Here is a 21,481-nt window from a genome sequence, read left to right on the forward strand (position 1 = left end):
ATTGGTCCGCGTAACTTTCTCGTAACCAATCAGTGGCAGCCACGGGACCCAACTCACTCCCACACAACTCGAGGGGTGATCAGGGAGGAGAGGAATTTCTGTTTTCTGCATCCAGTTCTTCCAAAAAGCGCCTTATTTGTCAGATTGTTGTGGATACTGCTGGAACGAGGCGCTTAAACATTTCATTTCTCTTAGGGCTACTGTAAAGCCTGTCCCTTGCCACTCCCCCCTCCAAGTGGCACGGCCTGCAAAATGCCCCACCTTCCCGTAGCTCTGAGAGCCCGAGTCCTGACTGGGTTGAGTGCCCCCAGCGGCAGAGGCAGTACCATCTGTGACTAGTGGGTAGGGGGACTACCCCTTCCCCTTGCCCTCTTCCCTTCCGATCGCCTTTCTCGCCCTTTGCCTAGCCCTTCTCGGTGAGCACGAACTCCCGAAACCGCGGCAAGGCTACTGTTCCCCGCACCGGGTGCGAGCAAACGAAGGGCACACTTGGTACGGTCCACGCCGCGCCCCGCGCCGCCGGAAGTGAGGTGTCTTACCCCCGAAGTTCCGGTTCGCAGGGGGTGGGGAGTGTTGTTAACCCGAGCGGCTGCCGCAGTCGCGGAGATTGAGCGGCCTCGCGGCGCTGGGCTCCTGGTGAGTGAAGCGAAGTGGGCCCCAGGCTGTGGTTGGGGTCGGGACCTCGACCTTCCTGTTAAGGTCACCGGGATTGGCTCGCCCCCTCAGTCCCGCCGCCTGTTTTCGGCCTGTCAGCTGGTGGTAGACCTTAGGCGCCGGCGCGGTCACCGAGGCTGGGCCCCGCCTGCGACGCTCACAACTCCTGGCGCTCACAGGTGCGCGGCTGCGAAGGCGACCCGGGTCCCTCTGCCCCGCACTGCACCCTGCTGGTCGGCCGTTTCTTGGTGCCCCGAGTTGACACAGCCCCGGGGGTTGGGGGGCGCCAGGGTTCCAGGCTGACGTACCCCGCCCGCTCCCGCGGGGCGCGCGTCCGCACTGACCACCCTGGCACAGCTGTCACCCGTACTGCCACCTCCCCGGGCTGTGCCCCTCTGCACCTTTGCTTCGCCCATTCCATGCTGAGCGTTCCCGCCTCTGGAGCAGATTTTTGCTTTTGCCTTAAACCCCAGCACCTTCACCCTAGGGTCAGCGGTGGCAGTCGCCCCCACCCCCCACCGGTCCTCCAACAATGCTGCTTTTCCTCATTGCCCCCCAGAGGAGGCGGCGGCTTGGCAGGCGGCGTGGAAAGAGCCCTAGATCTGAAACTAGACTGACCTAGGTTTCAGGCCTTGCATCGGTGTGATCGTTTAACCCCTTTGAGGCTCAGCTTCTCATTTGTGAAACAGGGAAACATATGCTCCCCTTTATCTAATGGTTGCGAGAGTGAAGTGAGATTTACCCCTTCTCCTGTTGACGCTGTGCCAGGCACTTTGCTAGATTTGCATACTATGGGCAACACACACGTTATTGTCTTTCCCCACGCAGGTCTGCGGGCCAGGGCAATGTTCCGCACCGCAGTGATGATGGCGGCCAGCCTGGCGCTGACCGGGGCCGTGGTGGCTCATGCCTACTACCTCAAACACCAGTTCTACCCCACTGTGGTGTACTTGACCAAGTCCAGCCCCAGCATGGCAGTGAGTTCGGGGCTCAGGGAGGGCGGAACTCTCTGGGAGGGAAGGAGGAGCCTGCTTGGGGCAGAGGCGGGGCTACAGGTCAGTAGGGGAGAAGTAGTCACTAGCTGCTTAAGTTTAAATAAACTGATAAAGACTTGGGGAGGTTCCTGAATGATGAGCTCCAGGCAGAGGACTGCAGAAAGTGACCCTAAACCATAGACTTTCCCCACTCCTAGGTCCTGTACATCCAGGCCTTCGTCCTTGTCTTCCTCTTGGGCAAGGTAATGGGCAAGGTGTTCTTTGGGCAGCTGAGAGCAGCGGAGATGGAGGTAAGATGTTGTTGGCCCGAAATCAGAAATCAAAGGGCAGGGTGCGGGGCAAGCAGAATGTCTGGGTTCCACATCATCCTCTGCCCAACCCCTAGCACCTTCTGGAGCGTTCCTGGTATGCTGTTACTGAGACTTGTCTGGCCTTCACCGTTTTTCGGGATGACTTCAGCCCTCGATTTGTTGCACTCTTCACTCTCCTCCTCTTCCTCAAGTGTTTCCACTGGCTGGCTGAGGACCGTGTGGATTTTGTGAGTTGAGAGTGGCCAGTGGGCAGGCTTGTAGAGCAGTGAGGACTGGGTTGGGGGTTGGGAGGACTCCAGCCTTCCTGATGGGCCCACTCTGCTCTGCTTTAGATGGAACGCAGTCCCAATATCTCCTGGCTCTTTCACTGCCGCATTGTCTGTAAGTGGGATCTATGGAAGGGAAGGGAGGGAGCTGGAGGGAGGAGAGGCACCATGGAGGAATGGAAGGTGAAAAGTCACTTACTGTGGACCTGCACCCCAGAGCACAAGCCACCCCTCCTCCCACAACTGTACAGGAAAGATAATTTAGGAAGTTAATTTGCATCGTCTCTGCCCTGTTCCACTCCAGGGCTTCTCAACTGCCTGGGCCCTAGCTTTCTGCCTTCTCACTTGGAGGGTTCCCCAACAACCCACTCCCCTGGCAAAGCTTTGAGTTCCCAGAGGGCTGAGACCAGTGGAGTGTGCCCACCTGACTAGATGGCTGGGGCCATGGTGGGCTTGAAGGTGGGGCTGTCCTAGAGCAAAAGTGGCTATCAGGCCCTGGGCTGATCCTACCCTACCCCATTTGGGGGTCCCCACAGCCCTTATGTTCCTCCTGGGTATCCTGGACTTCCTCTTCGTCAGCCACGCTTATCACAGCATCCTGACCCGTGGGGCCTCTGTGCAGCTGGTGTTTGGCTTTGAGGTAAAACTGGCTTGGGAGTTTGGGGAGACAAGTCTAAGGTGACACTGTATGTGCCTTGAGTAACTGAACAGACCCTTACTGAGCACCTGCTGTGTGGCCACCAGGGAACAGTGATCAGTCAGACATGGTACCCCGTCACACACTCCTAGTTGGTAGCAGAAGGGCACAAAAGAGGTTGTTGCAGAGACGGCCTGACCTGGGGCTCAGGGAAGGTTACCTGGAGACTGATGCTAGAGTTGGCTCTGCATAGGTGGATGGACAGGGAAGAATTAGCTGGCTGGGCCACTGGGGAGGTGTGTCAGCTCGCATTTGCCGAGTGTCCACTGTATGCCAGTCTTGTGCTGAGTTCCTGACCTGCATTTTTTAATCAGCAAGACAATGCTGCTATGAATAAATAGTTAATTCTACATTTTACAGATGAGTAAATTGAGGTTGAGTGAGCTGCCTGAAGTCATAGTGAGTTGGGGAGCTGGGAGGACCAGCTGTGTTCAGATCCTGTGCTGGTACCACTGCCCCGTGCCGTGCTGAGGCCCGGGCACTGCAGAGCGTGGCTGGAGCAAGGGGAGCTGGTGCTTACATCCCCCTCTCCCTTCAGTATGCCATCCTGATGACTATGGTGCTCACCATCTTCATCAAGTATGTGCTACACTCTGTGGACCTCCAGAGCGAGAACCCCTGGGACAACAAAGCTGTGTACATGCTCTACACAGAGCTGTTTACAGGTGAGGACAGCCTGGAGCTCTCCTGACCCAGACCAGCATCCCCTGTTCTACCTGCCAGACCCAGTGACCAGTCTTCTGCATCCCTCCCCGCAGGCTTCATCAAGGTTCTGTTGTACATGGCCTTCATGACCATCATGATCAAGGTGCACACCTTCCCACTCTTTGCCATTCGACCCATGTACCTGGCCATGAGGTGAGCCCAGCCCTGTCCCTTCACTCTCCTAACCTGATCCCTCCCATCCCTCTCCCTGCATTTACTGACTGTTCTTTCAGGCAGTTCAAGAAAGCTGTGACAGACGCCATCATGTCTCGCCGAGCAATTCGCAACATGAACACCCTGTAAGTGGGCTGGTCCCAGCTTCTCTCCCAACTCTGTCCCAGGTCACCTTGCTTTCAGTTCTGGTCTGACATGTGTTCTGCCATCCTAACCAGGTATCCAGATGCCACTCCCGAGGAACTTCAGGCAATGGACAATGTCTGTATCATCTGCCGAGAAGAGATGGTGACTGGTGCCAAGAGGCTGCCCTGCAACCACATCTTCCACACCAGGTGGGAGGGGCTCTGGGGAGCCTGCACATCAGATCACAGGCCCCTGGATACCTACTGACCATTACCTGGTCTTGCTCCTCAGCTGTCTGCGCTCCTGGTTCCAGCGACAGCAGACCTGCCCTACCTGCCGAATGGATGTCCTGCGGGCATCTCTGCCAGCCCAGTCACCACCACCTCCTGAGCCTGCGGATCAGGGGCCACCCCCTGCCCCTCATCCCCCACCACTCCTGCCTCAGCCCCCTAACTGTGAGTATTCCTTCATTTGGCCATCCACCATGTGTTGGGTACTTTCCCAGAGTTGGGAATGGGAGATGCTGCGGATTCCAAGTCTCTGCCCTCCGGGTCAGAGGATGAAAAGAAATAGGCAATTACAATCACTGTGACCAGTGCTGAGCTCGGGTCCCTGGGAGCAGAGGACACAGCTCTCAGTAGTCAAGCTCCCTGTCTGGGAGTGGGAGGGGTCAGTCTCAGTTCAGCACTCTTCTTACCATGCTGTCCTCTCTCTGCAGTCCCCCAGGGCCTCCTGCCTCCTTTTCCTCCAGGCATGTTCCCACTGTGGCCCCCCATGGGTCCCTTTCCACCTGTTCCACCTCCCCCAAGCTCAGGAGAGGCTGCAGCCCCTCCATCCACCAGTGCAGGTGAGCCTTTTGGGTACTGCAGCAGCTGGAGGGTGGCAGGGATGGATCCAAAGACCCGACAGCACTGATTTCCATTCTGCACTTCAGCAGCCCTTTCTCGGCCCAGTGGAGCAGCCACAACCACAGCTGCTGGCACGGGTGCCTCTGCCCCAACACCTGGCTCTACCCCTGCCCCAGAGGCTGGCCCTGCCCCAGGCTTTCCCTTCCCTCCCCCCTGGATGGGTATGCCCCTGCCACCACCCTTTGGTAAGTTGGACCACTCTCTGGGATGTTCTGGAAGGTGTATGTAGCGGGGTGTCAGGTTCAGGCGGCCAGACTGAGCCTCCACATCCCTCTAGCCTTCCCCCCGATGCCCGTGCCCCCTGCGGGCTTTGCTGGGCTGACCCCAGAGGAGCTGCGGGCTCTGGAGGGCCATGAGAGGCAGCACCTGGAGGCCCGGCTACAGAGCCTGCGCAACATCCACACTCTGCTGGACGCCGCCATGCTGCAAATCAACCAGTACCTCACTGTGCTGGCCTCCTTGGGGTACGTCTGCATGGGGGGATGGGGGCCATGGAATGTTCACAAGGAGTGGGGAGCTATACAGTTGCCAAAAGGTCCCTCACAGTTGTTCTTGGCATTTGTCTCCTGATATCCCATAACACCTGCTTATTCAGGTCACTTATCTTCAGACCTACTCAGAGTCTCTGGAAGTTATTCCCAGTACCTTTCTCCTCCCACTCCAGAGCCACATCTGGAGCTAAGGAAGAATGATGTTTACTAGTGAGCTGACCTTGAATCTTACTTTGTTTTTCTAAACTCATTATTCCTAGCTTTAGCTCATCAGCCAACACCCTCCTGACATTGGGAATCACCCCTGAATTGAGGGAGCAGTTAAGAGAGATGTACTTGGAGGTGGGGGGATATTGGGGCCATGGTTGAGTGGTAGAGCACCTGCCTAACCTGCCTAGTATGTACCAAGTCCTGGTTCCATCAAAAATAGAAAAAGAAAAAAAAAAAAGTCACTTGGAGCCAGCCTGACCTGAGTTCAAATGTTATCCCATTCACTTGCTTTGTGACCTCCTTTGTTTTATAAGAATAGAGGAGTTCTAATTCTTGTTTAGAGGGGGTGACATGTACCAAGGGCCTTACACCTAGCAGTGACAGTACAGGCTTGGAGGGTAGCCAGTTAAGATTTGAGCACTTTGTGATTTATTCAGTGAGTACCCTGCACAGAGACTGCAGGGTAACAGGGAATGGCTGCTTCACAATCCATAGGAAATAACCACTTGGCTGTTAAGTTGAGTCATTCCGTTGGAGAGTCTATTCCACGTGTGCTACCTTGTGCCTACTAGTCACTGGGGCTGCAGGGGCAGTCTGTCCTAAACTGTGTTGTGCAAGGTTGACAAGAGCAGGACAATAGCCTAAGCTAGGTTACCAAGGCTGGACCTGCTTTCTTTCCCCTCTCCCCAGGCCCCCCCGGCCTGCCACTTCTGTGAACCCTGCTGAAGAGACTGCCTCTCCAGTGGTCGCTGCTGCCTCCTCCACCAGCATCCCCAGTTCTGAAGCCACCACCCCATCTCCAGGAGCCTCCCCACCAGCCCCTGAAACTGAAAAGCCGCCAGGTAGGTTTGATCAGCCTTTTGGGGTGGGGCTAGGGCTTCTGACCCCTCTTCCACTTCTGACCCCTCTGTCCTTAGCTCCCGAGTCAGTGGGTGCTGAGGAGCTGCCTGAGGATGGAGAGCCTGATGCTGCAGAGCTCCGCCGCCGCCGCCTACAAAAGTTGGAGTCCCCTGTTGCCCACTGACACTGCCCCTATCCTCACCCTGCCCCTGCTCTCTTGAGCAGCCCTCGCTGGAACATGTCCTGCCACCAAGTGCCAGCTCCCTCTCTGCACCAGGGAGTAGTAACCCCAGCTCTGAGAAAGAGGAGGAGGCATCCCTGAGGCCAAGTGAAAAGAGGCTGAGTTCCCAGTCCAGGACTCCAGCCCTGAGGCCCAGGCAGGCATGGGGATGCTGGGTCAGCTGCAGCATTCCTTGCCACCTCTTCAGCCCTGTGTTCTGCTGGGGCATAGCTGGAGCTGTGAAGGCAAAAGGCTCAGCCTCTGAGAAACCCTTCTTTCCCACCCATTTCTGGGAAAAGGGGCAGCCCCTCTAAGCCCTACTTGTGTGCGGGGTCACACTGCAGTGCCGAACAGTATTAGTTCCCATTCCCAAGTGTGGACCCCAAAGGGGCTGGAGGCAGGCCAGGCACTTGCCCTGGCCCTCCTGCCAAGACTGGTACCAATTTCCTTTTCTTATCCTGCTCTCCCCCGGAAGCCCCTTTGTGGTGGTGGCTGTGCCCCCTATGCCCTGTGGCATTTCCACGTCTTACTGGCAACCACACAACTCAGGGAAAGGAGTGCCTGGGGGTGGGGGGCAGGCGGGCAGCACTGAGGGACCCTGCCCCGCCCCTCCCCCAGGTCCCTTCCCCTGCAGCTTCTCTCAGGTGAGGCTGTCAATCTCACCCTGCAGCCACTGCCCAGCCACAGCCAGGCTGAGGCCAGCGTGCTGCTCCTTAACCACTGCACCCAGAATCCAAGGAAGGCCGCTTCTCATTGTGGGACTCGAGATTCTTGAGTTCAGAAGGATTGGAACTACTTCCTTACCCAGTGGCTTTCTGCTTAAATTTTATCTTTTGAATTTGAATGCTTGACCCCAGGAAAGAGGAGCCAGGAGTGCAGCTCCTCCTTTCCAGTTTAGAACAGGCTCTGGACCAGGCAGGGACCACAAGAGCCAAGGCCTGCCTGTCCCTGTCTTTCTTCCCCTTGGTTTGTGTTACAAGAGTTGCTGGAGACAGTTTCAGATGATTATTTAATTTGTAAATATTGTACAAATTTTAATAGCTTAAATTGTATATACGGCCAAATAAAAACTTGCATTAACGACTGGTGGGGCTTGTGTCAGGGTCGGGGTTGGGCTCCCTTTCCTTGCTGAGGCTGTAGACTTGGTAATGGTCTGTATTTTCCAGGAGTAGACACTTGATTATTAACTACAAAGACATACCCATTTTACAGAATCAATACCCTGTCTTAGGTCAGAGACCAATTATAGAAGCCAGATCCAAACACTGTCTTAGCCAGTCTGAGGGCGGGACAGGACCCTCAGGCCTTTGGCCCTTGTGACTCCAGGGAGAGGAACTTCCTGCATGCAGGTCAACATGCTGGGAGGATGATCTTGGACTGGCCTGTGAGGAGCTCCCAAGCACCATCTTATGGCCTGGCCTGGACAGCAAAAGCTGATCACTTGACTTCTTAGAGATGGAAACCCAGATAAACCTAAGGGGTTTGGAATAGAGCAGGGACCAGGACTAGGCTTCCCACCTCCCCCTGGACTTCATGGCACTCTGCCCTGATGCCCAACACAGCACTTGGAGCTTAAGGCTCCTGGGACCCTATGCCGGAGTCAACTGTTTCACACAGTCTCTAGGACGGAGCCAGGTCTGACCTACAGCAAAGGCTCAGGAATGATCCCGGCAGTGAGTTCCGAGGGCCAAGGAAAGATGTGTCCAATGGCTCTGCCCTGTGAACCCTTCCCCAAAGGTGGTTGGGCTGTCGCTTCCAGCCCCAAGTAACAGGCCACAATGAGGGGGAGGGACAGCAGATAATGTCCTCTCCTCCCTTGGCTATTCAAGGTGGGTCTCTCATGCTTGACAACTCTCCCCTAGTGGATACCTGTTTTCCTCTTGATGTAAGAAAGGCCTGGGCTCATAGTCTTAACCCTTGTACTCTGCCCTGCCCAAGTCCTTAGCCCTGATATCTGTTTCCTGTCCCAGGGGTTCCAACATACTTCTCAATTCCCAAGATCCCCTGAACTATGGGGGACTATGCCATGCAGGCTGCTCGGCAGGCCTCAGAAGCCCTTCTCAAGGAGCCAGGCTTTTAGCTGCTCATCAAAGTAGCCCTTGACTCGTAGGGTACCTGTCACCTCATTAACCTGGGTGACAGGTGTCTTCCCCAGCAGTGGGCTCAGAAAATCTTCCACATCCTTCTGTAGGGCCTGAGGAAAGATGACAAATTGGGTCTGATCAATAGTCCTTCCTCTCCAGAGGACTCCTGTCCCGAACCAGACCCTGCTACCACACCTTCCCCACACACTTACCCAGATATCCCCTTCCACTTTCCGGATCACAGTCATCTGGCGATTGCCATGTGTGATGTCCTTGTAGACAGGGATGTTGTGCATTCGAGAGCGCCGCACAAAGTAAGGCAGGTTGGGGCGGGGATCTGTGTCAGTGATGGATAATAAGCCAAGTCATCGAAGGCCTCACCCAACCTCAGTCAAGATCCTTCCCCTCACAAAATCAGCAGAGGGTTATGGTAACCAATTGGACCAAGCTACATCCACTTGATATCAGGGCTTCTCTTTCCTTCAGTTTATAGTCAGGACCAAATTGTTCACCCTGGTATCCCAAGGCCTTGCACTGGGCCTGGTATCATGTAAGTGCTCAAGAAAAAAATGAAGTCAGGGTCATGCCTTCCTGGATCTTTGGGTCCCCTCTCAGGTCAATCTGTGCCCTTTTCCACTGGGTCAAGGAGGCCAAAAACAATCCCTGGAACAAAGGACTTACAAGCACTGAACACCTACCATATGCTGGGCTTTCCACTAAGTGTTTTTATGTGCTGAGAAAATTATCTCTATTTTGCTGAAACTGAGGTTGGGAGAATTTAAGTGATTAACCCAAGTCCATAACAGCAGTGAATAGCAGAATCAAATTCAAATCCAAACTGCCTGATTCCCAGAATGTGTTCTCAAATATGGTACATGGTCTGCTGAGGGAGAACAGAGGTCCAAGCACTTGGGTCTTCTCTCTATGCTTCCTTTTTTCCCCATGTGGAAAGACTCCATCCCAAAAATGTGGATGGATGGGTACTAGTGAACAGAGGGCTCCACTCCTGAGCCTTTACTTGGGCACTAAACAATGCTAATCCTGCAGAATTTCAACATAAGTCCTGAACCCACTGGGGAGGGGGATGCTCCCCTGCAACCTTCAACCCACCCTGCCACCCACCTCACCTCTGGGAGGCTGCCAGCCACTAGGGGTGGGATAATGTTCATGCTTTGGGGGCTTTGGGATGCTGGTGGGAGGTAACAGGCGCTCCACAAAGCGATACTCATCCACAGATTCCACGAAGCTGGGATAATCAGGAGGCCCCTGGGTCTGACTCTGAGGCAAAACAAAAAAACAATCTGTGCATTGGCTCACCCAACAAAAGATAACCTATTAAGAAAGGGAAACATTTCAAGCAGAGAATAGCATAAATTAAAGGTGTGAGGTGGGAAAGCACCAAGCTTCAGTTTTCCAGTGTGCAGGGTGTAAGTGGGGCAGGAAAAGAAGTTCTGGCACTCTGAACAGCATGCCTCTGTCAGGACTCAAATGACACTTTTCCTTTCTGAACAGGAAATTAACAGTAAGACTGACCACTATGGCATTTTTCAGTATTTAAAAGTTGTCTCTGAACATTCTGTTGAGACAGTGTAGTCCCAGATTCGGCATTTTAAGTAATGGCAATCCCCCGCTCTCTCTCATTCAGAACAGGACCCAGGCAGCGACTGTCGTGGGCAGGAACCCTCAGTCGTGACTAACCCGCGCTCTCTTCCATCCACATCCCAACCCCCATATTCCCCAAGCGCACCCCGGGATCTGCCAGTTTCCCACTCAATCTTGTATTTACCTTCGAACAAGTGCCGCCGATTAGGCTGGAAAACTAAGGCCACAAGTTGGGATGTGAATTGCAGAGTTACAATAAACAACAGTGAGCCGCGCACCCAGCCCTCTTCCTCAGTTCCAAGCTCGGCGCTCTCACCTGGTGCCGCAGCCCCATGCCCCGCTGGACTCCAGAGCTCCAGCCCCGCAGCGACGCCCGGATCGCGGCCGCCGCCATCTTGGCCTGCCCCCTTGCTTAGCCTCTGCGCGCGCAACCGGCCTGGTCCCGCCGCCCCGCCCGCGCGCACAGTCCAGGCCGAAAGGACGCCTGCGCCTAGCGTAAGGGGGCGGAGCCAGGACGGCGGTGGGCGGTACAACTATCAGAAGCCCGTGCGGTCGCTTAGTAGTGACGTGGCACGAAGCAGGCGGTGAGGACGTGTGCGTCTTCGCTTCTTCCTCTTTCTCGACTCCATCTTCACGGTAGCGGCAGCTCGGGCCGCGGCTCAGGTAAGACTTGGAAGACGGCTTGGTAGCAGGCCGGCCGCGGGGTCTGAAGGCACGGGGACAAGGCGCAGGGGCTGCTCTGCGGCGACCGGGACTCCAGTCCCACCTGAGCTTCCTAGCAGGCCCGACCTTCCTCACGTTGAGACACCGCGCCTGTCTTCATCCCGACGCGATCGCCCTGCTCCGTTTCCCATCCCCTGACTCCCTTAATCCAGGGACGCTTTTCCTCTTCTCACTCAAGCCTTTCTTTCCTCAGTCGCCGACATGCAGCTCTTTGTCCGCGCCCAAGAGCTACACACCCTCGAAGTAACCGGCCAGGAGACGGTCGCCCAGATTAAGGTAAATCTGCGCGGTGCTTCTTGCACTCCTCCCATCCTCCAGTGCTCTTAGCCCTCGTGCCCCGCGGGAATGCGTACGAAACTTGTGTTCCCCTTGTAGGCTCATGTAGCCTCACTGGAGGGCATCGCCCCGGAAGATCAAGTCGTGCTCTTGGCAGGCACGCCGCTGGAGGATGAGGCTACTCTAGGCCAGTGTGGGGTGGAGGCCCTGACCACTTTGGAAGTAGCCGGCCGCATGCTTGGAGGTAAGTCGGGGAGGAGGGCGCTTTGAACTGTCATAAGCCAGTGGGTATGGGGTACCTAGTCCTGGCAGCTTAGTATTGTTTCTCTGACAAGACACTTAGTGTTTTCCAGAATCTTCATTTCAGGTTAGTTTTTTCTGTTTACCTCTAAATGGAGTCAAGAGGTGTGAGAGAATGAGCCAGAATGTATGTAGTTCTAAGTCTTTCAGCAGACTTTTGACTGGTTTTCAGTTTCCCCACTAAAATCAAGGTCAGATCAGATCCCCAAGGTGAAAGTCGGGAGCTGGAAAATCCTGAATTAAAACAGGTCAAAACTCTGGCTTTGTTTCATTCCCTTTTGGGGCCAAACATCTCAACCTGCTGCTGTCCTCTTTTCTCACCACAGGTAAAGTCCATGGTTCTCTGGCTCGTGCTGGAAAAGTGAGAGGTCAAACTCCCAAGGTGAGTGAGACTTGGTGGTGTTTGGACTTTGTTCTTTACTGTCACGGCTAAGCCAAGACCCTTGATGTCTGTTTGCCTTGTTCCTTCCTGGAGAGGAGCCTGAGGGAAGGATGCCAGGCATGTAAGAGGGTCAATCAGGGTCTGATCAGCCCTTCCATTTCCTAGGTGGCCAAACAGGAGAAGAAGAAGAAGAAGACAGGCCGGGCCAAGAGGCGGATGCAGTACAACCGGCGCTTTGTCAATGTTGTGCCCACCTTTGGCAAGAAGAAAGGCCCCAATGCCAACTCTTAAGTCCTGTGTAATCTTTGCTTTCTCTAATAAAGCCACTTCATCCAGACAGCTCACCGTTTCATCTTCATTTGCAGGGCATTAGGAAGAGGTATGGTTTTCAGGGCTGGTCATCTGTCCTCCAGAACTGAGAGGCAGTAAAGGCATAGGCCTTAAATCTGGCAGAAGGAAATGATAAACTACAGAAGAGACTTGCTGTGAGCATCAGTAACCACAGATGCCAGCCCTTAAGATACAGAGTTGGAAAATTACCCATCCCGAATAATTTTGACAATTCCTCCCACAGTCCTTTTTCATCTTCTAGTAAGAGAAAGTAGCATAAAAAATGGAGGCAGCAATGGGCTAGGAAGGAAGGAGTTTGGGTAGAAGATAAATCAGGAAATGCCAATCTAGTCCTTCATTGAACTTAGAACTAGCTGTGGCCTTACTAAAGTCCAGGGCACAAGAAAGCTGCTGTGCCTCAGTGCCAGAAATCAGTATTGCTTGATTACATTGGCACCATGGTGATAGGTGACCTTGTTTGCTTCTGATTGCTCCACTAGCCCTGCAAACCTAATCAGGCTATGATTGGATTAAATGTTCCCAAAAACAGTTCTCGAGCTGATTTAAGGCTCCCTCCCAGCAACTGAGGCTTCCAGCACATCTGAAACCCATTTATCCATTCATCTGTTTTTGAACTTGCTGGTTCTTAATATAACATGCCATAGGGGAAAGCCCTTGGGCTTAGACTGCTGGATTTTTGTTTTTTTAACCTGTTCTTACTGGCTGGCAGATCTTGAACTACTAATTTAGTCTCTGCATCATCTGAGAGTTGCTGTGAAGATTAAAGGATATAAAGTGCTCAGGTAGCTCCTGGCTTATTGTCGGTATATAAATATTGGCTGTATAAAAAACAGCCAATATTGTAGTGTTTTTTAAGAAAGACACAGCTAGGACTGGAAATGTAGTTTTGTGGTAGGGAGCTTGCCTAATATGCTCCAGGTCCTGGGTTTGATCCCCAGCACTGACCAAAAAAAAAAGACAGTCCGAGTTCTTAGCAGTTTTTTTTGTGTGTGTGGTTGCTAGGCAATTGATTTCAAGTCTTCAAGTCCTTGCTCATTGAATGACATTCCCTAGCCCACAGTTTAAATTTTTTGTGGGGAAATATGAGGAAACTTATTACAAATGTTAACGACCTCATACAAAGGGTGCTGCAATGTGGGCGTGGTGTGGGGGAATTGTGGACATGCTTAAGAGCATCCCTAAGGAAGACCACTGAGGATGAGACCAGAGTTACCAGTGTTGAACTGGGGAGAGTTCCAACCAAGAGAATTCCAAAGGCAGAAGCAGAAGTGATGTCTAGAGTGAGTTCAGATCCTGCAGGACCTTGTTAGCCATGGGAAAGAAAAGGTTTATTTTATCCGCACTGCATTAATCCATGAATGGCTCAATCCATTAAGGTGGAGCCCTTGATTTAACCACCTGTAAAAGGTTTTGCCTCTTAATGCTTCACAATAGGGATTAAGTTTCAACATGAGTTTGTTTTGGGCTTTGTGGAGGTTTGGTTTTGTTTTGTTTTTTGTTTGTTTGTTTTGTTTTTGTACCTGGGAGTGAACCCTGGGGTAGTTAGCCACTGAGCAACAGCCTCAGTTTTTATATTTATTTAGAAATACAAGTTGCTTAGGGCATCTCTTAAGTTGCTGAGGCTGGCTTTGAACTCACACTCCTGCCTCAGCTTTCTGAGCTGCTGGAATTACAGGTGTGGGTCACTGGACTCAACATGTTTTGATTGGGACATTCAAACCATAGCTGGGGTTGAATCTAAATGTAACAGAGGGTGCTGAAGGGGATTTAAGCAAGGGACTGATGAACCCTGATTTGTGATCTAAATTCTTGTGGATTTTTTGCTTTTCATTGCTGGAGATCAAACGCAGGCCTTGTACTAGTCAAAACAAGTGCTCTACCACTGAGTTATTTCCCCAACCTTATAATCTATCTGTCAGACTTTTTTCTAGAGGGTTGGCAAGTAAGTTAGGAAAACAGTTATTGACACTGTCATCCAGATCAGGAGGCAGGTAGCTTAGCCCATCAGTGGTGGTCCTTCCAAGTCTTTGTAGGAAATAAACATATCAAGATAGATGTAAGGTATTTTAGAGGCAGAAGTGATAGGATATGGGATTGAATGTGAGATGAGACCAAAGAACCAGGGTATACGTCACAGGCCTCATTTTTCAGCTAGACATGGTGATACACACCTGTAATCCCAGCAACTGAGGAGGTTAAGGCAGGAGGATGGCAAGTTCGAGGCCGGCCTCAGCAACTTGAGACTGTTTTCAAAATCAAAGAAAAGGTGTGTGTGGTGTGGGGAGGTGGGTGCTGGGGATGTAATTCAGTGATGCAGTGCCCCTAGTTTCACTCCCCAGCACACACACAAACACCTTATTGTTCTTGACAGGCTTGTTTGTGGTTCATCATCTCTGTTATACCACAAGATAGCTTTAGGACAGGAATCTCATCTCTTTGATCCTCATTGTGTTGCTGGTCCTCAATATGGAGTCTGCATTTAACAGATGAATGATGATTTTTATGTGTATATAAAATAGTTTGTGTGTACATATACACACTGAACTACATCCCCATCACTTATTGTTTACTTTGGGTGGGCTAAATAGTCCAGGGTGGTCTCTAACTTGCTATCTTCCTGCTTTGACCTCCCAAGTAGTTGGGATTATAGGCCTCACAGTGCCTGGCTACTATGGGGTATTTACGAAGAAGGTATTTAAAGAAGAGGCAGGCTTAGATTAGCAAATCGAACAGGAGCTCAGATATTTGTTAAACATTGCTTTCTGCTAAAGCAATGCCCTCAACACCCAGAGCTAGGCTAGGTGTCCTCATCTTGGCCTTTCTTCCACTCTAACTGCCCCTTAATTTGTCTGTCTCCCCTAGCAGAATGTCTGTTCCTTCAGCATAGAGACGTATCTCATCCCCCATAGGACTGGCACAATTAGTGGTCCAAAGTAGGCGCTTAGCAAAGATGGATTTCTGCCCCCAGCTCTCCTAGAAAGGTAGTTTTTCACTTTTATTAGACAACTGGGCGGTGGGGAGCAGGGTCTGGTACAACCACTAGGGGGCGAGCTGGGACCACCGAAGCGCTTGCCTACGCATTTTTCCGATTTCCGGCGTCACCGTGGTGGGCGGGGCTCGTACGTTGCGGCAGTTTCTGCGCCTGCCTAAAACGCCGCTTGAGAGAGGGGTGGGGCTTGACTGCTGAGTGTGGGCGGAAATTGACGAGAAGCCTCGGAGCTTTGCCGAACCTAAAGCTCCCTCGGCCTGGCAAAGCGACGGAAGTAACTGAAAAGGCGCCGGAAGTGGCTGCGCTTCGGCCGGTGTGTGTTCGATACTAGCAAGTTGCCATGGAGCCGGCCGGGCTCTGTGGTTTCTGCCCGGCCGGTGAGGCCCAGCCAGCGCGCTACACCTGTCCACGCTGTAATGTGCCCTACTGTTCGCTGCGCTGCTACCGCGCCCATGGTGCCTGCGCCGAAGACTTCTACCGTGACCAGGTGCTCAGAGAGCTCCGTGGCCGCAGCGCCTCGCCCAGCCGCCTGGCAGGCGCCCTACGCCGGCTGCGTGAGCAACGCGAGACCGAGGACGAGCCCGAGGAGGCAGGCCTGAGCACTGGCCCCGCACCCGGCTGCCTTTCAAGACTCTGGGAAGGGTTGGCGCCGGCGGAGAAGGCGGCCTTCGAGCGGTTGCTGAGCCGCGGCGAGGCCGGGAAGCTGCTACCCCCGTGGCGACCGTGGTGGTGGGACCGCGGGGCCGGGCCGCGGCTTCTGGAGGAGTTGGATGGTGCCCCCAGTAGTGAACCCGCCGCCCCCGCGGAGCCGGTTCCTGGAGACGCCCCCAGGGCCTACAAGCCCGCTGTGCCGCCCCGCATCCCCGCCCTGGCCAGCCTGAGCCGCTGCCCGGCCTCACCGCTCGTGCGCTTCCAGCTTCCCAACGTGCTCTTCGCTTATGCGCACACTCTGGTCCTTTATCATGGCGGGGACGATGAGCTGCTCTCCGACTTCTGTGCCACGCTGCTGGGTGTTTCTGGAGCCCTGGGCGCCCAGCAAGTCTTCGCTTCTGCGGAGGAAGCCCTGCTGGCCGCAGCCAACGTGCTGGAAACCGGCGAGCACCCACCAGGGCCCCTGGGTACACGGGGTGCTATGCAAGAGGCCGCCCGCATCCTGCTGGGCGAGGGTCCTGCCAACCAGAAAGGCTACACGCTGGCAGCATTGGGGCATCTGGCGCAGACCCTGGGCAGGGCCAGGAAACAGGTCAATGCTAGGGAAGAGCGAGATCGCCTCTTCCGGGCTCGGAAGAAGTGCCAGTTTCTGCTGGCCTGGACCAATGAAAACGAGGCTGCCCTGACACCTTTGGCTTTAGACTGCACCAGGGCCCACCGAGCCCATACGGTGGCAGCGGAGGAGGTGGCAGCACTCACTGGGGAGCTGGAGCGCCTTTGGGGAGGACCTGTGCCACCTGCCTCGAGGACTCTCATTGAGGAGCTTCCTGGCTGATCTGGGGACCCTTGTTTTAATAAAACTATGACTGGTCTGCCCAAACTGTTGGCAGTTCCCATTTCTGAGTGATAGCTCTTCTCCTACCTCGCCCAGACTCGGGTCCTCAAACCGCCTTTCAGCTTCCTCCTGGTCAGAACTGACCCAGCTCTGGGTCATAAACACACTGGTCCCAGAATGGAAGAAAAACGCACCAAGGGTTCCAGACATTTATGTAAAAGGGGAAAAATGTCTCCATTTGGGAGCACTGGCTTCATCTTGCTCCAAATAACCCCTTCTCAGAGGTTGTTTATCCCTTCCTGTGTGAGCTCCGGGCCCAGTTGTGTCCAGGTTCCTGATCATGGTGGGCTGGTGGCCAGGGGAGCTGCTTCAGTAGATGTAGGGCAGGATGCGGTAAGGTACCCGCCGGCAGTACTCGTGCCAGGCCCGACCGTACTTCTGCAGGCACTGCCGTTCGTCCCGGGCCTCTCGGTGCACCAACAGTGCAGTGAAGTAGAGGACATAGAAGTAGGGTAGCAGGTGGGACACCCCTGTACAGAAGTGCTCTGTGACCATCCAGACAGCAGTTCACAAAGGATTCCATGCCTAGTGGCTCAGAGTGTCAGGGCTCAGCAGGGAAGGAACCCAGCCCAGCACTGGGGTTTGCCCCAGCACACACACTGGGTTCCTCCCTAGTAGCTGACTTGTCTGGGCATCCTATGGTCACCATGCTACTGCTACTCATACCCACCCAGGCCACTCACCACAAGGCAAGGACCAGGCCAGAGCCATGATGAGGTCTCCAAGGTAGTTGGGATGGCGGACCATACCCCACCACCCAGATACCAGCAGCTGCCGCCCAGTGGCAGTGGGGATGGTCTCAAGGCCTGGGAAAGAGAGAGTGAGATGGAAAACCCCAGAAAGCACTCCTGCCCCATCTCACCTCTGGTGCCCAAGGGACCCAACTTACCAGCCACACTGGGATCTGAAGGATTCTTTCGGAAAGTGTTTTTCTGGGAATTGGCTCCACGGAATATGTAGTAACCAATAGCTGGGGGAGAGCATAAGCAGGTAGTCAGGGTTGAGGGCCATAGTCTTCTGCCTGATTTTGACTGTCTACCAGCCTGTCCACAGCTGATTGCCCAGATACCCAGGACTCAGCCCCAGCTTTAGATAATCCCCTGAGCTTAGCACCTACCTACTGGATACCGAACAAAGTGTGAATGAATGAAAGAGGGAAGGGGAAATGACGGGCCCAGCTTACTGCCCTTCCTGACTGACCACTGATGAGGCAGATGACTGCAGCCATAGGCAATCCCAGGGGCTGTGGGTGGTACAACAGGAACTGGGCCTGCAGGCTGTAGGTGAAAGGTACCCAGGCCAGGTCCCCAAAGGCCAGCATGAAGCCAAAGCCATCGTGCATGATGTCCATAGTGGTGAGGACAGCCTCCTGCAGGGACAGGACCCAGGTATACTGGCTTAGTGGTATCCTCAGGGACCCTCCCCAGCCTCCCCTGCCGAGTCCAGCCTCACCTCATGCCAGAGGGCATCACCCACGTATAGTAGCTGGAAGCCATTGACCAGCCACATGGCAAGAGAAGGACTCCCTCGCAGCTCTGCCTCCTGCACCAGCAGGGCCAGGTTGATGAAGACCTGGGATAGTGGGGAACAAGGCCATTGTCTCCACCCGGGTGGCAGCACCTGGGTGGGGCAGTGCCAGCCTCTCCACTTTTTTCAGCTGTGGTCAGTCACTCTTCAGCCCCTTGTAGACAGACTGCGACTCTGAGTCCAGAGTTAAAACTCCTCCTTTTGAATTCGAGCTTTGCTTCTTGGGCAGGTTGCTGCCCTTTTCAAAGCCCACTTTCCCACCACCATGTGGGATACAGAGATGAGGACCTGCCTTGGGGTGCTGTTTGAGGACTTGACATAATATGTGCAGCACTAGTAGTTAGCAGGGATCCAATCCGTGCTGAGCACCCTCATTTGAGCAGTGCTGAGCTCAGTGCTAGCATGAAGGTTACCTTTCTAATTCTCACACTAATCTTGGGAGAAAGCTTTAATTTGATCTAATTTCACAAGTGAGCAAATAGCCTTAGAGCCTGAAGTGTCTGTGAGCAGGACAGGATCCAGATCCACAGAGGGGCCCGGTAGGGTGGTGCATGCCTGTTGTCCTGCTACTTAGAAGGTGATGCAGGAGGATCTTGAGTTTGAGGCCAGCTAGGGCAACATAGTCAGAACCCATATCAAAAAATAAAAGACTGGCGGCGGGGGAACACATTCATGGTGAACACATCACACTCCTGTCCTCAGGGTGAGGTCATTTCTAAAGTGACATGAGGAACCTGGTTCAAGAGTTCCTTTGGTATTCTTGGCCATGGCCATCTTGGGTGATCAAAACCCTAGGACAGAAATGGAACATTGTGGGGCTGGGGTCGTGGCTCAGTGGAACAGCGCTTGCCTGGCATGTGTGAGGCACTGGGTTCGATTCTCAGTACCACATATAAATAAATGAATAAAATAAAGATCTATCAACATCTTAAAAAAAAAAAAAAAAGAAAAGAAATGGAACCTTGTCAAGGTCAACAGTGACTGACAGGTTGCTAAGCCCAGTGATCAGTTCTAGGTTCTGTACTACCTTGATCATCAAACAGCATGTGATCATCACTGTCCTCAAAATAGATTTTACACTTGATTACTGCTTTTAGAACTGCATGCCCCTTCCTAACTCCCTCCCTGCTTGGCTTTCCTCCATAGCTTGTGTGTTTTGTGATGCTGGGGATGGAATCCAGGGAGTGGCACATGCCTGGCAAGTGCTACACTACTGCACTACACCCCCCAGCTCACTATATATATTTTACTGATTTTGGTTGTCTTTTCCACTAGAATGAAGGCTTTGTGGCTCAGATTTTTTTCTTTTCTTTCCTCTCCTGTGACTTTCTTTTGTCTCCTGGTACCAGCGCAATGTAGAGGACACAGTGGATCAACGAGGACGAAAGAGTGACAGTGATTTCTGTCTGCACTGTGTGGCCCTGCCCTCCCCTGGCCTGAGGCCAGCCCCATCAAGCCCAGCATACCCAGCCGATGAGGCCAGGTCGCAGTTCACAGAAATACTTGAAGTCAAACGAACAAATTCGAGGGTTGAGCTCCCGTCCCAGGAAAAAGTCATAGATGAGATTGCCTAGAGAATAATGGAGAGTGAAGGTGCAGGCAAGTGACCCATCTACCGAATTTCCACCCCACTGGGACCCCTCTCACCTGAGTTTCCCCCAGGTGCCAGGGCTGAGGCAGGGGCCACCTGAGCCTTCATATAGAGAAGGAGGCTGAAGATGAAAGTGGTGATGGTGGCTGCAAATGCCAAAGGCAGGAGCATTTCCGGGAGTGCCCCCAGGGGCAGCCCAGCTGACAACCCCAGCCCCACCAGCAGGGCTGTCACCACCAGGGCCTGGAAGCCTGAACCACAGCAGAGTAAGCCTTGGTGTTGGCCACCTCCACTGCCCTCCCAACACAGGCACACCCCGAAGCAAACTTAGGGAGGTCCCAGACCTTGCTCTAAACCATTAGGCTACCACCTTAGCCTTGGGAGAACCACCCAGCCGCTGCCCCGGTGCATAGAGTAGCAGCAAATGAAGTAAGGGCGTGGGGATAAAGGGGCGTTGGGAGACTCCCTGGAGTCTCCTAGGCATAAAAGAGGTACATAAGGGAGCTTGGGGTCGGGAGCTAATCTCCATGGACCGTCTGGCTAGACCTCGAACCCCACCCCCACCCGTGCAAGTCCAGCGCAAAGGCCGGTCCTCCAGGCACCGTTAATGGGGTAACGCAGACGACTCTTGTCCTTCAATTCTTGCCCCTCGGCCACCTGCGGGTACAGGGCGATCTGATAAGGGTTATGGGCGCCTTTTCGCCCTCCTTCCTCCCGCCTCCCCCGAGCATTGGAGCAGAGCTCACACCTTGCGCGCCGGCAGCAGGTACAGCGCCGCCTGCAGGCCGAGCCAGGTGAGTAACAGCAGCAGCGCTTGCGGGCTCCACAGCACCTCCAGCCCTGGCAGGTACGGGGGTGGGCCCAGTAGGCGCGCCGGGCCTGAGCGGACCACCAGCAGCAGGTGGAACATGGTGGCCGGTAGCAGCAGCATCAGCGCCGCAGCGCCTGCGAAGGGCGCCACAGCATCGGACGTCCGCCCCCCATCTCTCCTGACCCCACAGGCTGTCATCGTCCGCCTCCGAATCCGGTGGTCAGCCCCCGAGCTCCCCGCCGCCTCTCGATCCCTTTCCCTAGAAGACCCTCCTTCCCACAACTCCCAGTCCACAAATCGCCAGCGCTGCAACCCCCCCAAAGTGCCGTCTCCTTCTCGAGACGTTTCCCCTGCCAATTCCATCCCTCTTTCCTCCGAGTGCCCCCCTCAGATCCTGCCTCGTCCAGTTCCTAGTTCGCCCCTCCAACCCTCCCCCGCTCAGATTCCGCCCCCAAGGTCCCTGTCTCTGCCTCATTACCCAGGGGCCCCCCGAATTCCAGCGGGGCTTGGGGACCCTGACGAGGAGCCATGGTTTCCGATCCACCCGGGGTGGGGGCTCACAAAAGTCGGTCAAGGAAACGTGGCCCGCCCCATCCCCGAGAAGGGCTCGGCTATGGAGGACCCAGCCCGCTGCGCCGGCACCTGTCAGCACACAAAGCTGGGGCTGCGGTGCTGCGTCCCTAGGTCTTTAAATGGACACGC

The 21,481-nt window shown here is 54.2% G+C and overlaps 5 protein-coding genes across 12 annotated transcripts; 3 read left to right on the forward strand and 2 right to left on the reverse strand.

Annotated features, from left to right (window-relative positions):
- The first annotated feature begins 504 nt into the window (after positions 1-504).
- Positions 505-7,680, forward strand: Syvn1 (synoviolin 1). 4 transcript variants are annotated; one of them, XM_047518323.1, is made up of 16 exons: positions 505-636; positions 1,483-1,631; positions 1,847-1,939; positions 2,035-2,187; positions 2,293-2,341; positions 2,763-2,866; positions 3,462-3,588; positions 3,682-3,781; positions 3,862-3,927; positions 4,021-4,137; positions 4,220-4,383; positions 4,647-4,775; positions 4,863-5,021; positions 5,114-5,300; positions 6,228-6,379; positions 6,455-7,680. In XM_047518323.1, the coding sequence occupies exons 2-16, from the start codon at positions 1,500-1,502 to the stop codon at positions 6,559-6,561; spliced, it is 1,839 nt and encodes a 612-aa protein (XP_047374279.1). In that variant the 5' UTR covers positions 505-636; positions 1,483-1,499; the 3' UTR covers positions 6,562-7,680. The 4 variants fall into 4 exon arrangements, with proteins under 4 accessions (XP_047374279.1, XP_047374282.1, XP_047374283.1 ...); XM_047518326.1 differs by having other exon boundaries at positions 4,866-5,021; XM_047518324.1 differs by lacking the exon at positions 505-636 and adding an exon at positions 690-833.
- Mrpl49 (mitochondrial ribosomal protein L49) lies at positions 7,588-10,752 on the reverse strand. 2 transcript variants are annotated; one of them, XM_047518328.1, is made up of 5 exons: positions 10,600-10,712; positions 10,468-10,500; positions 9,809-9,959; positions 8,894-9,018; positions 7,588-8,791 (listed from the first exon to the last, which is right to left on the reverse strand). In XM_047518328.1, exons 1-5 carry the CDS (start codon positions 10,675-10,677, stop codon positions 8,645-8,647), a joined length of 534 nt encoding a protein of 177 aa, XP_047374284.1. In that variant the 5' UTR covers positions 10,678-10,712; the 3' UTR covers positions 7,588-8,644. The 2 variants fall into 2 exon arrangements, with proteins under 2 accessions (XP_047374284.1, XP_047374285.1); XM_047518329.1 differs by lacking the exon at positions 10,468-10,500 and having other exon boundaries at positions 10,600-10,752.
- Positions 10,753-10,810: 58 nt separating this feature from the next.
- Positions 10,811-12,303, forward strand: Fau (FAU ubiquitin like and ribosomal protein S30 fusion). The gene is made up of 5 exons (XM_047518330.1): positions 10,811-10,946; positions 11,200-11,282; positions 11,382-11,526; positions 11,909-11,964; positions 12,130-12,303. The coding sequence occupies exons 2-5, from the start codon at positions 11,208-11,210 to the stop codon at positions 12,253-12,255; spliced, it is 402 nt and encodes a 133-aa protein (XP_047374286.1). The 5' UTR covers positions 10,811-10,946; positions 11,200-11,207; the 3' UTR covers positions 12,256-12,303.
- Positions 12,304-15,580: 3,277 nt separating this feature from the next.
- Positions 15,581-16,851, forward strand: Znhit2 (zinc finger HIT-type containing 2). Its single transcript, XM_047517674.1, has one exon. The coding sequence runs from the start codon at positions 15,645-15,647 to the stop codon at positions 16,788-16,790; it is 1,146 nt and encodes a 381-aa protein (XP_047373630.1). The 5' UTR covers positions 15,581-15,644; the 3' UTR covers positions 16,791-16,851.
- A 134-nt stretch (positions 16,852-16,985) lies between these two features.
- Tm7sf2 (transmembrane 7 superfamily member 2) lies at positions 16,986-21,446 on the reverse strand. Of its 4 annotated transcripts, XM_047517221.1 has the most exons (10): positions 21,258-21,446; positions 20,717-20,913; positions 20,571-20,625; positions 20,025-20,219; positions 19,844-19,947; positions 18,303-18,422; positions 18,051-18,219; positions 17,740-17,820; positions 17,534-17,656; positions 16,986-17,320 (listed from the first exon to the last, which is right to left on the reverse strand). In XM_047517221.1, the coding sequence occupies exons 1-10, from the start codon at positions 21,307-21,309 to the stop codon at positions 17,160-17,162; spliced, it is 1,257 nt and encodes a 418-aa protein (XP_047373177.1). In that variant the 5' UTR covers positions 21,310-21,446; the 3' UTR covers positions 16,986-17,159. The 4 variants fall into 4 exon arrangements, with proteins under 4 accessions (XP_047373177.1, XP_047373175.1, XP_047373174.1 ...); XM_047517219.1 differs by lacking the exon at positions 21,258-21,446 and having other exon boundaries at positions 20,025-20,114; positions 20,717-21,173; XM_047517218.1 differs by lacking the exon at positions 21,258-21,446 and having other exon boundaries at positions 20,717-21,168.
- Positions 21,447-21,481: the final 35 nt, after the last annotated feature.

This window comes from Sciurus carolinensis, chromosome 11 (genome assembly GCF_902686445.1).
Source record: "Sciurus carolinensis chromosome 11, mSciCar1.2, whole genome shotgun sequence".
Classification (NCBI taxonomy): Eukaryota; Metazoa; Chordata; class Mammalia; order Rodentia; family Sciuridae; genus Sciurus; species Sciurus carolinensis.